Source organism: Lampetra fluviatilis, chromosome 31 (genome assembly GCF_964198595.1).
Source record: "Lampetra fluviatilis chromosome 31, kcLamFluv1.1, whole genome shotgun sequence".
In the NCBI taxonomy this organism is placed as follows: Eukaryota; Metazoa; Chordata; class Hyperoartia; order Petromyzontiformes; family Petromyzontidae; genus Lampetra; species Lampetra fluviatilis.
In genome coordinates, this window is record NC_136305.1 from 8,770,517 (window position 1) to 8,784,384 (window position 13,868).

The window sequence follows — 13,868 nt, forward strand, 5'->3', positions numbered from 1 at the left end:
AAAAGCTCTTTTTCGATGTCGGCCGGCAATGGTAACAGCAGGTCAGACAAATAAGAGCAGATCTATGCACGGCTTCACAAACGCACAGGATGCCAAGGGCGCAGGAGATCACACAGCCGCATACACAAGATACCAGATGAGAGATGATGACAGATGAGAGAAAGAGAGGCACTCAGACTTGCTGCGTCAGCGGGCCGTTTGTGGCAGATAAAATTACGCCATGATGTGCAGGGTCCACGTTCTCACGGTATACCTCAATCCAAGCAGAGACATCTCGGTCACCCATGGCCTTTATCTTGGTCTCGTCATGAAAGTCATCCATCTGACAGTCCATGAGATTCATAAGCGAACAAACCAGGTTTGTATCTGACGTTGGGGAGAGCTCCTGCAGAAAACAGAGTTCAGAACAAACAGGAGCGACAATTGTACAATCCCATTAAACTTACCTGCTCATTTACAGAATCCACAGGACTAGTTCATGATTTAAGCAGTTTAAAGTACATTTACTGAAATATAAAGTAAAGTAAAGTCGATTTCTTGCTCAAAGGAGGATCGAGGCAGTGCTCATCTCTTGTTTACAGCCTTGATCTAGTGGTCAAAATCCCACATTCCTACGGCAGGGGTGAGTTTATCCGTAGAACAACTACTGTTGACTTGACTTCCCCACAGAGAGTTACTGATTTTAGAAACTCCGAAGGGAGGGATGATGGACTGAGTCTACCCCCCACTGGTATTTGAAATCGCAACCTTACAATTGTGAGCCACTAGCTCTACCCCTGAGCCTCCTGGCCAGATCAGTTGTGTAATCACGAACTATGTGCTACCTTTAACCTCTTCAATCATGTTCTAAAAACGAAGTTTCAAAGATATACCTTACCAATTGTATATCAAACATAGCAACGTAATCATCGTGTTACCATAAGTACAAGTGCGGTTGATGGGAACGCACGAACCTTTGTGGATTTCCGCACAAACTGTAAGCAGCAGGGGACCAGGCGCTCGAAGAGGGCGCAGATGAGGGCCTTGTGTGCGGCGCTCAGCGGTGGCGGCCTGGCATTCAGCCAGGAGGTGAGCAGAGGCCTCCAGCCCAGGATGTGGGGCTCCATGTAAATCATGCCACAGCGGGACACCTGCCACCCAACAGACACGGCGTCAGCCTCGAGCGGCGGGGTGGCGCGGCGGGGCAAACACTCGTTCCTCAGTATATTTCGATTCAAAGCTTTCGTGACTGCAGGGATTCATCTTCTTGGTTCTTTCGGTAAAGTCACGTAGAATTGAAATAATAAAGTAATAAAAATAAAACATAATAAAATAATTCTCACGACGTTTCGGCCACAACCCAAGTAGCCGTCTTCAGGTGGAGAACAGGTCTGTCGAGGAGACTTCAGACTTCAGACTCTGTCTCCTCGACAGACCTGTTCTCCACCTGAGGACGGCTACTTATATACGCGTATACGCGTATATAATAAATAATTCTCACGACGTTTCGGCCACAACGCTCCAAGCGTTGTGGCCGAAACGTCGTGAGAATAATTTTATTATGTTTTATTTTTATTATTTTATTATTTCAATTCTACGTGACTTTACCGAAAGAACCAAGAAGATGACTCGTTCCTCAGAGCGAGAAGACCTTGATTTCAATTCCCGACTCGGGTGCCTTTCTGTGTGGAGTTTGTATATTATCCCCGTGTTCTGCGTGCGTTTCCTTAGGGTTCTACAGTCTCTCTCCATAACTATAAACATACAGTACAATGTCCTTGATGTTGGCCAAACATCCCCATGTAGCAGGATGCTTCTGTAAATTCGTCTTTGGGTTCAGTGTGCATTTCCTGGTTAAAGAAGTAATAAATAACATTATTATTGATTTGAAGCTTTCGTGACTGCAGGAATCCATACTCTTTGGTTCTTTCGGTAAAGTCACGTAGGTATAAAATAAAATAAATCACGACGTTTTGGGCGCAACTAAAGCGCCCGTCATCAGGTGGGAAAGCATGGTCTGCTGCTGAGGCAGACTGTTTTAAAAGGTTCAGGAGGCCGCTCTCCTCCTATCTTACATGATAATTTCTCACATTAACATCACTAGCCCCGGCCACTTTTTTATGACCCTTGGGCTACACCCATTTCAAACCTTTCAAAACAGTCTGCATCAGCAGCAGGCCACGCTTTCAAACCTGATGACGGACGCTTGTGTTGTGCCCGACACGTCGTGATTTGTTTTATTTTATACCTACGTGACTTTACCGAAAGAACCAAAGAATATTATTATTGTGTCTGCTTTGCACACGTGCGGGACAGTTCCTTTATTGCTTATATTGAGCTGGCATACAAAGGGATAATTGCAGCTGCTCAACAGCGTTGTATAGAAGCAGCCTGACGTGTGGCATGACAGCGTAGGCACTCGCAGGCACATTCCATGTCTTCTCTTTGTTATTACTTTTAGTGCATTAGAGGTTTTCTTTTGGGTTAGATCGCTTAAATGCACGTGTCGTTAAAAACCGCCACTGCCAGAGAATCAGCAGATAAGCCGAGGCATTCGCAGTGACTCTCCAACGCATGAACACTGAGCGCCGGGCCCAACCGTGTACTCACGGTCGCGGGTGACGCTACTTCGAGGTCCATCGGTTCAAATATGAGGTTGGTGGTTGATGCCAGCTGGATGATCTCTCCGCTCATGAGACACAGCTTCTTGTTGTCATCCAGCACCGTGTTCATGTTCTCAATCCACACGGCGTCGACGGGTCCATCGAACACCAGCCACTTCCTGTCTGGGCTCTAAGCACATGGCCGACATCAAAACAGAGTTGTCATTTACTTGATTGAGCTTGAAATGAGAATGACTCCCCCCCCTCTCTTTCCCCCTTCCTTCCCCGAAGAAAAGGGATCTGACGCACGTACCACATAATGCTGCGGTCCTACACGTCCGCGTTGGTTGTCTGTCCGAGCCGCCTATCCCGCTATGCACCACTCACCTGTTGCGGAAGTTTTACACCCCCCCCCCCCACCGTTGTTGGATCAGTAAAAATAATTTATTTAAAAAAACAGAGTTATGATTATGCACGTCGATGATAATATTCTGCACATGTACGGCAATAAGGTTAATATTTGTTGAATAAATTTTGTTTGTGAAAATATATCAGAAGGACGGTGTACGTGTGTCCGACAATATTGTTATTTCGCTCGTCAAGGTGCCCAACCATGGTTGACGGCCCATGCAATCCTGGCTCAGCGAATTGTTCCTCAAGCTCTGTAAGGCACTTTGTCTTTACCGTTGTTGTTATTGTTTACCCAGGATGATCCTGCTGATGTTTTTCACCGTAGGCGAGATATGTTTCCATGCGGTTCATGTGATCAATATTTGTTTTGCGATTAGGCCACGTCGTGGTGGTAGCTTGATGCCAACATTCACGTCATTAACCGTCCACCACCCGACCAGGTGGTCACGTTTACAGATATTATTTACATGTTCTAATGTATTGATCAAACTGTGACCAATAAAGTTCCTCACAAGTGGCTTAAGCCTTTTCACGACTGAATTTAATGTTGCTATGTGTTTCCTAATTAAGCAATTTGTGAGTATTTGGTAAAAATGTGGCAGTGACGCTGGCACACAATGGCCTACTCTTCTTCAGACGAGATCAGGGAATCTTTAACGTCCACTGGGAAGCAGACGGTGCCGAGTAGTTTACGTTTAATACACCCGCAGTATTGACCAGGGCAGCCTGCCTGATTCAAACCGTGAACCTCTGCCACGAGCAGCGAACGCGCTACCACTGGGCCATGTCACCATGTTGACCCTGGTACACTGGGCCGTGTCACCATGTTGACCCTGGTACACTGGGCCGTGTCACCATGTTGACCCTGGTACACTGGGCCATGTCACCATGTCACCACATTGATGTTGGTATACTGCGGAGTGCGCCTGCACGATTGCCGAAAGTCTGTATTTGCGTGAGTGCGTTGATTCCAAGCCATACGGTAGATGTGGCGAAGGCTCGGTAGCTGACGGCCAAGACACCATCGGACCACTCGTGGGAGATGGGGTCAAACTGTCCGTACAGCTGCCCCATGGTGATCGCCTTGGGGTTGAGAACTGTGATCTGCACTTTGTTCTCTGCCATCAATGCCTGTAAACGACACCGCATTTAGGAAACACATTCCACCAACACAGTTAAAATGTATCTCTCCATCATGGGACCTCCTTTGCCAGTACCAAAATATGAGAATAGGTTTACCCCTTTTTTCTGGAAACAAAACAGGTGTTAAGATGTTAAAACACCAAACTTAAACCTTTTACAAGGAATCATGTCTGCATTAACCACAATACTTGTGGTCAGAATGCAACAACAAAAAAAGTACTCTGATAATATATGCATTGCCTTTGAAACGGATTGGTCCACACCAGAGACAGCTTTCTTTTGAACCTAAAAGGCACGTCCTCTGGTCTAACACCGTTTGAGACTAGGCTCAAAAGAAATCTGTCTCTGGTGTGGACTAATCAGTTTCAAAGGCAATGCATATATTATCAGAGTACTTTTTTGCATTCTGACTACAAGTATTGTGTTTAATGCAGACATGATTCCTTGTAAAAGGTTTCAGTTTGGTGTTTTAACATCTTAACTCCTGCTTTGTTGCCAGAAAAAAGGGGAAAACCTATTCTCATGTATCTCTCCACTCTTGCATTTATTATCATGCTGTAACATTTGTGCTGCATATGCAGTCACTTCACAAAATATATTCCTTATGTATATATTCCACCTGGATAATCCCTTGAGATCAAAGTTTCGCTTTCAAGGTTTCCAATTGACACACACACACTTCGCAAGTGCTTAATGATGTGTACATAAAAACATTAAACATGTCTAGTTTATGCAATTTGTGCCTTTATACAATATCACGCTCAGTCAAATACAGATATACATACAGGCAAATATTGATTTACGAACAGCGCCAGTTCATGTAGAATGTACTGTGGCTGTTGTGAGAGTGAAATGTAATGAGGATTGAAGTAATAAACAGCGGTTTACAATGTGGCAACGTTTTGCTGTGCCATAAAACAGAAGAAGTGAATTCGTCAAGATCAGAAGACGTTGCAGAAATGTATTTCCCGAGAAAGGCCCTTTGAGTTAATAAGCTCTTTTTCTCAAGGGCGATTTGACCGGCAGACAAGATCAAAGAACTCACCTTTTCAAAAATATCTCCCAAAGATCTCACCTTTTACTGGTAGGAACCTCCTGGTTACACCAGCCCACAGGGGATTATTGTGTCCGTCGTGCAGGGAGGGGCTGGGTGGGGAGGGGCTGAGTGGGGAGGGTGGGGCTGGGTAGGGAGGGGAGGGTGGGGAGGGGCTGGTGGGGAGGGTGGGGAGGGGCTGGGTGGGGCTGGGTGGGGGGTGGGAGGGGAGGGGCTGGGTGGGGAGGGGCTGGTCACCCCGTGGTGCCCTTATAAAACTCAACGTTTAACCTACTCACGCCGGCTTGTGCCCGCCCTCACAGTCGGGCATATTTGCGGAATACACCACGCCGCCGTTGATCCTGGCCATTGACCGAGCAACCCAACGTTCCTACCAGCTCCCTCCGCAGGAACGTGTTCACAGATATCTCCCATAGAATCTCACCTTTTCACAGATATCTCCTAAGGCCGCAGCCAGAACACGGTAAGCGCATGTTTTTCCTCCAAATGGCTCGCCGACAATCATGAAGCCGTGACGGACGATCATCATCTCGTAAATTTGCAAGATTTTCTCGGCAAAAAACTCCGTCATCTGCAAGTTCATCTTCTCACAGTTTTCCTTGATGGCTTCCAGCAAGACCACATAGTCTGGCTTCGGTAGCTTGACACCAGGAAATAGATCAGATGTAATGCCCTGTTGGAAATACGTATAAAAAATAGATATTAACATACATAACTCAACCCGAGCTATTAATACTTTGATATTTGCATTATCTTTGTGATGTTCGCCTTTTGGTGTTCTCTGGTCTAACACTGGTGAGACAAGGCCATAGAGGAGGCTGTCTCTGGTGTAGGTACATCAGTTTGAAGGACAATTCATACATTATTATCAAAGCATGTTTGTATGCATGTATGTTTTACCACAAGCATGCATCGTTAATACAGACTTGATGCCATGCAGTAGGTGTCTTTGGTTTGGAACAATTTAACACCTGTATTCTTGCCAAAAAGGCTATAAGCCTATTCTTTGTTTCATCATTTTGATACCAGCAAAAAGGGTCACAAAGATATTAACAGTTAAACAGGCATCTCATAATCACCACCTCACAAATGAGGTCTGCACGATCGATGGCCCCTTTAACTCACTCGTTCTTTTTAATCGTGCGTGTACTGTTTTTTAAAATCTCTTAACTGACATTCTTAAATACTTGTTACTCAATGTTGTGTGTATGTGTAGTGTAGTGAAATACGCGGTGCGCACTGTTAACCGAGATCAACCGAGGGCAAACAGGCGCGCGTGTGCAACGTTCTGCTTGCACCAACAAACCGCCACCTAATTAAGGGGCTAAGCGGGTGCAAACGCGGCCGGTCGGCCACGCACGCTGACACCGGAGGTATTCATCTTCTTGGTTCTTTCAGTAAAGTCACGTAGAAGGGAAATAATAAAATGATAAAAATAAAACATAATAAAATACAAGGTATTGTTGATGAATAGGCTGACAGACACCAGCCTGGCTCGCCTTAAAGAGACACACGAGAGCTCTCGGATAATTGGCAGGAGGATATAAGGACGTGTGTGTGTGAGCGGAGCGGGATCAGTTGTTACTGGGGACAAGAGAGAAGACATGTTGCCGCTCAAGACGTCAACGGACATCAACCCTCACGAGTCGCCGGGCGGGTGATGGTTGATCCCCCCGCCCGGGACAGACGAGTGAGTGGGTCTGAGGGAGCGTCGGCAAGGGCAGCGGTGGAGTGTGAGAAGCTGCTGGGTGCTGAGGCGCTGTGTGCGAAGCGTCTGTGTGGGTCTGTGTGGAGAAGCTGCTGTGTGAGCGGAGCTGCTGTGTGCAGGTTAAGTGAGGTGTAACGTAGATAAGAGTGGGGAACAGGTTAACAAGAAGTGGCCGTATAGATAGTGATAGGAGTGCCTACAACTGGTGCAAAAATAGGTGAATAAAGTGTAAGCAGGTGACTTGTTATGACGTGTCAGTCCGAGTTATTTTTGAAGACACTACATATGTATGTTGAACTTCTTTCGCACTATACGTAGCCAACCATGCTAATCAGAGAAGCAGGGTTGTCTGTGCTCTCCAGTTGCCCAGGTGAAAAGTGGGCTATGCTTTGCCCAATCCTGGCCAGCTGGCTAAAAAAAATTAACAAACTAAACTAATACACTCCAGTTACTCGCTCACGTCACCTCCTTATCTACAACTCTGATAGTGCTGGCCACTTGATGTTCTGGGCTTCGGGCTTGTGCTCAGCAACTGTATTAAACAATATATGTATTTGCATAGTAACCATAAATTCACACCAGCAATCAAAGTATGTATTCACAACTGGAGTGTGTATTCAACATTGTCCTTAATTGTGGATTCACAAACCTCAAATAGAGGGAGGTCGTGGGCCAGAAACTTGGGTAGGTTGACGTCAACGATAGAACGCAGCATCAAGATGTCCTCGTTTTCACTCGGATACTTCAGCTGCAGAACAACAAGACTCAGAGTTCACTCGACACATGACTTCTATTTTGATTTAAAGCTTTCGTGATTGCAGGGATTCATATTCTTGGTTCTTTTGGTAAAGTCACGTAGAAGGGAAACAATAACATTTCTTGCTGTGGATTTCACAGCAAGAAAATGTTCTTGCTGTGAATTTCACACCTGATGATGATTGCTCGTGTTGCAGTCGAAATGTCGTGAGAATTTTAAATTTTTGATATTTATTATTTTATTGTTTCCCTTCTACGTGACTTTACCGAAAGAACCAAGAATATACATGACTTCTACTACACGGATATATTCCCGATATATGTCTACACCAATGTGCCTAAACAAGACGGTTGAATTCAGCGCGTACTACGTGCTATGACATGGCTCACAAACACGGTCATTCACGCAAAATACTAGAGAAGTAAAGAAGGAATTACACTGAGATACATTGAGAGGAACTCGTCGAGGAGAGAACGTGCACAGGTTATTGACATCACCCACACTCAAGAAAAGAGGGCTTGGGCAGGACATGGCGTGGCTAGAGGGGACCATGGACAAAGGTCAAGAAAACCAAGGAATGGAATGCATCAGAAAGGATGTGCTCCGAGGAGACGGAGCGATTAAATCAGCTCTTGTATATGTGCTGGATTGATTGTTGGAACGCAAGATCATGAGAAGTCACAGTGGCTTAGGGAGGCGTTCATCCAGCAGTGGATTAATCAAGGCTGATGATGATGTTTAAACCAGGTGCATGGAACAATGATCAAAACACATGGCTCACAATTTGAAGGTTCAGAGGTCAAATCCCAGCAAGGAGTTAGCTCAGACCGTCATCCCTCTGGGGTAGTCAACAGAAGCGGAAATACGGTTTGTGTGTGTACAGTATATACATACAGACGTGTTCACTAGCTCAGTGCTGTGAATAGGAGATTAACAGTGCCCACAACAATACATTACTTTCGTTTGTTAAATATAATTTAACCTGCAGCAGAGCATTTGACTCATTGCATGTAAGTTGTCTCTCCATAGAACAACTGCGATTGATTTTCCACACAAAGTGGTTTCACTTGATTCACTCCAGAAGCAGGGGATAATGGGCCAAATCAACCCCCAACCAGGAGTTTGAACTCGCGACCTTCCAATTGAGAGCCGCCCACTCTGTCGCCGCCCACTCAGGCCGAATCACACCACAGCACAGAGCGTGCTCCGCTTGCACGACCTGCCCACGTGACGCACGCTCAGCGGAGGCCGGGGTGCGCATTACCTTGAGGTTCCCAGCGGCAGTGAGCACCGACTTGACGGCGCGCATGCCGTAGTCGTAGTGGTGCTGCGACGACAGCTGCTCTGAGCAGAGGCGGTAGGTGGCGACGATCTTCACCGACAGCGGCCGCGCGCTCACGAAGCCGAAGGAGTAGAGCATGATCTCCGCGATCATGGCGTAGTCTGGCACCATCATGGCCACGGTGCGGAACAGCGCCTGCAAAACGGCGACGTCGAGTTTAGTTGGACGGCCGTCGCTTCACGAAGCCTGCGAGGTCAAGTTGGAGCACCTCCACAGAAACGCCGTTGTCCACAGGGTCGTGTGGAGGTACAAACTCAGCAGTTGATTGCTTGCGCTCACATCACTGCTGCGTAACCACCACTTTACACAGCAGTTGTCAGCGCATAGTCAGTCGGTTTTCCACTGCCACCAGAATCAGAATCTTTATTAAACCTAGAAGAATTCATCAGGGGGTGTAATGAACGAACCCATTGCGACGACGCATGAAACAAACACCTCTTGCAAAGCCGGCCTGAGTGACAGCAAGACAACTGAAGAATATTGTACACGATATTTTAAAAACATTTAAACGTAACAAACCTCGACTAACTTTATCAATTATTTTCATGAAAATTTGATTAACGTTAAGAATGTAAATTGCACTTAATTTATTTTTAGGATTGGATAAATTCTGGAAAAGAAAGTGACAAGGTTAGATGTTTAAATTTACGAAACAAACAAATTCATCCAGTGTCTCATCAGCAGTTAGGCTTTTCTTGAACCAATGTTGAAACCAAACCCAGAAGGCCGTGTGACTGATGAGATGTTAAAAAACACTATAGGTTTCTCTTTTACATAGAAACAAAAACACGAAGGAAGCGTTGTTGTCTGCTTATCCATTTCATTGCAAAAAACTATAGGTTTCTCTTTTACATAGAGACAAAAACACGAAGGAAGCGTTGTTGTCTGCTTATCCATTTCATTGCATAGATCCTCCACAACGACGCGACCGAATACGCAGTGTCCTGACAGATCGATGTATCACCTTCAGATTGTCAGGCAGCTCAGAGCGGCCAGCGTAGCCCGGGTTCATGGTGATGAAGACGGCGCAGGTGGGGTTCAGCTTCAACTCTGTCCCCTCAAACACCAGCGTGTCCGACCCCGTGTTGATGCCTGCCGTCATCGCATGCAGCCCTTGTTACCTCTCGGTCCGATAAAGTCATGCATTCATATATAGAACCCATGCCTCTCATAGAGAGGGTTCCTTGCCTATAAACATCTGGCAGTTTTACCGGCATTGGTTCACACGATCCTGATTCTGGTGATCAGACACTGAATCTAGACTTAAAGCTTTCGTGACTGCAGGAATCCATACTCTTTGGTTCTTTCGGTAAAGACACGTAGGTATAAAACAAAATAAATCACGACATTTCGATTGCAACACAAGCAATCATCATCAGGTGGGAAACCCACAGCAAAAATTTGAGGTAATCTGACATTGGCATGTTCCATAACCTCAAAAAAGCTGATCTTGAACCTGCACCATTACCACAGAGTCAATCCTTCAGTAAAAAATCGTTGATGCTGTACAGGTCTCAGATTTGTTTCATTGTCCAAGTGTTTCAAGTGACATGATGGACAACACAGCAACATTCATGACAGTCAGGCTCTGCTGTGTCAGTCTCTCAAGTCAAGCACTGGCTGTGTGAGTCTCTCTAGTGAGGCTCTGCTGTGTTAACACCTCTCTGGATGGTCAGGATCTACTTTGTGAGTCTCTAGTGAAGCTCTGATGTGTCAACACCTCTCTGGACAGTCAGGATCTGCTGTGTGAGTGTCTAGTGAGGCTCTGCTGTGTCAACACCTCTCTGGACAGTCAGGATCTACTTTGTGAGTCTTCAGTGAGGCTCTGATGTGTCAACACCTCTCTGGATGGTCAGGATCTACTTTGTGAGTCTCTAGTGAGGCTCTGATGTGTCAACACCTCTCTGGATAGTCAGGATCTGCTGTGTGAGTCTCTAGTGAGGCTCTGCTGTGTCAACACCTCTCTGAGCAGTCAGGATCTACTTTGTGAGTCTTTAGTGAGGCTCTGATGTGTCAACACCTCTCTGGATGGTCAGGATCTACTTTGTGAGTCTCTAGTGAGGCTCTGATGTGTCAACACCTCTCTGGACAGTCAGGATCTGCTGTGTGAGTCTCTAGTGAGGCTCTGCTGTGTCAACACCTCTCTGGACAGTCAGGATCTACTTTGTGAGTCTTTATTGAGGCTCTGATGTGTCAACACCTCTCTGGATGGTCAGGATCTACTTTGTGAGTCTCTAGTGAGGCTCTGATGTGTCAACACCTCTCTGGACAGTCAGGATCTGCTGTGTGAGTCTCTCTAGTCAGGCACTGGTGTGTCAGCACCTCTCTGGATGGTCAGGATCTGCTGAGCCACCACGGACAGCACCTCGAGGTCGATGCGGTTGAACTCGTCGAAGCAGGCCCACGCGCCGCACGACAACAATCCCTACAAACCCCACCCCCCCACCAGGCAGATTACATTCTAAGTCAATCAAAAGTTGTGATAACAATAACAATGCTTTCATCAAGTTAACTTTCGTACATTCATACACAGCATCATACGTGCAAACTGCACCTACGATTAGCATGGTTGGCTACATACGGTGCGAAAGAAGTTCCAAATGCATACAGTACTTGCAAATGATGTGGAATTTGTAATGTGCGCAGCGTTCCCACAGAAGGGTGGGGGAACCACAGACAAGCAGAAAGGCAGCCAGAACTGGTGCTTACATTTTCCCAAGCTCTGTGATCCTATATTGTTTGGCCAACCTCATTCACGTTTACAATCGTGGCGGGAAACTGGAGCAATTCGATGACATCCACATATGTGAGGGGGGGGTTGTATTCAATCCACGTCCAGATGGAACACAGATGTAAACTAACCCACTTGCTGTAATGCTATACCCTGGAAAGCCAGGAGATGTGACCTCGTTGCAACAAAAAAATTGTGTGTTAAAGAGTTAATGCTCTTGCTAGAAAAAATATCTTTTACAGGAGATCATCGATTATCCAGCAGCTTCAGGGGGAAGGGGCCGCCGGATTTTCAAAAACGCCGGATAATTATCACTAATCATTACTTAATATAGCTTATTTTGGCACATTCTTGCATAACATTATGTTTTCGGTGTTGTGCATGTGTTTTTTGTGTGTTTTGAATGTTTATTATATGAACTTGGCATAAATAATCATACAAATAGACAAAAATAAATATCCGACTGTAAAAAGTAATTGTATTTACTGTACCGTACTTACCAATCTAATCTCGAAGATTCTGCATGGGGTGATGTACGTACTACGCTCTTGTTTCAACAACCATGTTATTTGATGATCGCCAGGACTGGTTACAACCTTTGGAGCAGTTTTTGCCGGTTTCGCTGGATCGGCCCAGGACTGCCAGATAACGTTGGAAGCTGGATAATCGCGTGCCGGATAATCGATGATCAACTGTATATCACAACGTGAAATGCGTAACGGTGTCTAATGCTCCTATACTTCCCATGCTTCATGCACAGCTCGATGGCTGTAAAGGTGTGAGAGACATTTAGCAGGGAGCGTATAGCATTCTTCACAATCAATCCCTTTATGGGCTTTCGTGCAGATAATCATTATATATATGCATAAACTGTATGAGTCATAGATTTGAAATGCTTGTATACATGTCACTTGTGAATTTGCGAGATGTACATCAGTCGAGACCCTGACCATCATCACTAATGAGATGTTCCATCACAAGGGATTCTACAGGTGAAGTATTTAAGTAAAAGTATACAGTTATAATTGTATTTGAGGTATACTATACTATACATCTGTGGAAAAGAGCATTAAAGCTCATCGGATTCCTCTGTTATGAATATTCTCATTCTGATAAAAGAGCCCCTTGCGGCAGCCCCCACAGACCTTGAAGAACTTTCCCAGGGCGATGTAATCAAGTCCGTCGGAGCAGTTGAAGACTACGCACTGCTTGGCCACAGCCTTGGCGAGGTCCTTGGTTGTCTCCGTTTTTCCCGTCCCAGCTGGGCCCTCTGGGGCACCTCCGAGGTGGAGGTTGAGAGCTCCAAACAGAGTTCTACATCGTCATCAACATCAACATCAACAACAACAACAACAACGTGAGGCCCAAATCAGAACCTGGTCAAACACCATCATCACTATCACCATCATCATCATCACAGGGCAAAACACCTTTTCCACTGCAGACACAACCTGAGCACATTTCTAAGTCAGCCCAAGTCCCTCAAAGATGTGCAGTAGACAGTAATATAGCTGAACACAATACCATCCGATCTTGATACAAATCAATTCCTGACGTCTAAATGCAGATGCCAATTCTTGGACAGGTGGCAACCCTCACAACATGAGCCCCGTGGAAGGAGTGTACTGAGTAATAATAAAACAGATAATAATTTGCATTGCATTGTTAATCTACTGCTGGATAAAGGTCTTCCCATGCCATGTCAGTCATGGGGATTGTTTGACCATACTTCACCTTGGACCGGTTCTGGTATCACACATCACTAATGTGATGTTGACCTGAGCTGGACATCATGTAACCAGGTTCATAGTACAGTGCAGTGTGCTAACTGCTGTGCCACCCTCCCCCCCTTGGTTAAGTATTCGACTTAAAGCAAGCGTGTTATGTTAAAAGAGATTAACGGTCATTAATGTGCTTTTAACAGGTCATGTTAGTATGCTATTATTAGCCGGACCTTAACTAAGCAACTTGAAAAGAAGTTGTTGCTAATTGAGCACAGGTGCCTGAAACGGATGCTGGGAATTTAACGGCGAGACAGAAGAGACGTAATGCGGAAGTCTGTAAGAGAACAAGGTAGGTTAGTGTTGCAGATGTCATATGGCGAAAACGGTTGCGCTGGATGAGACACGTGTGAAGGACT

The 13,868-nt window shown here is 45.6% G+C and overlaps 1 protein-coding gene across 3 annotated transcripts in view; it reads right to left on the minus strand.

The window, feature by feature from the left end:
* DNAH7 (dynein axonemal heavy chain 7) overlaps positions 1-13,868 on the minus strand; it is a 68,117-nt gene that overhangs the window by 30,041 nt on the left and 24,208 nt on the right. For all 3 annotated transcript variants that reach the window (XM_078871040.1, XM_078871039.1, XM_078871041.1), the window contains exons 24-33: positions 12,874-13,042; positions 11,320-11,422; positions 9,962-10,089; positions 8,920-9,132; positions 7,548-7,646; positions 5,615-5,863; positions 3,975-4,124; positions 2,590-2,772; positions 954-1,130; positions 254-385 (exon numbers count right to left, since the gene is read on the minus strand). In XM_078871040.1, the coding sequence (XP_078727166.1) occupies positions 254-385; positions 954-1,130; positions 2,590-2,772; positions 3,975-4,124; positions 5,615-5,863; positions 7,548-7,646; positions 8,920-9,132; positions 9,962-10,089; positions 11,320-11,422; positions 12,874-13,042 (1,603 nt within the window). The remainder of the gene's footprint in view (positions 1-253; positions 386-953; positions 1,131-2,589; positions 2,773-3,974; positions 4,125-5,614; positions 5,864-7,547; positions 7,647-8,919; positions 9,133-9,961; positions 10,090-11,319; positions 11,423-12,873; positions 13,043-13,868) is intronic.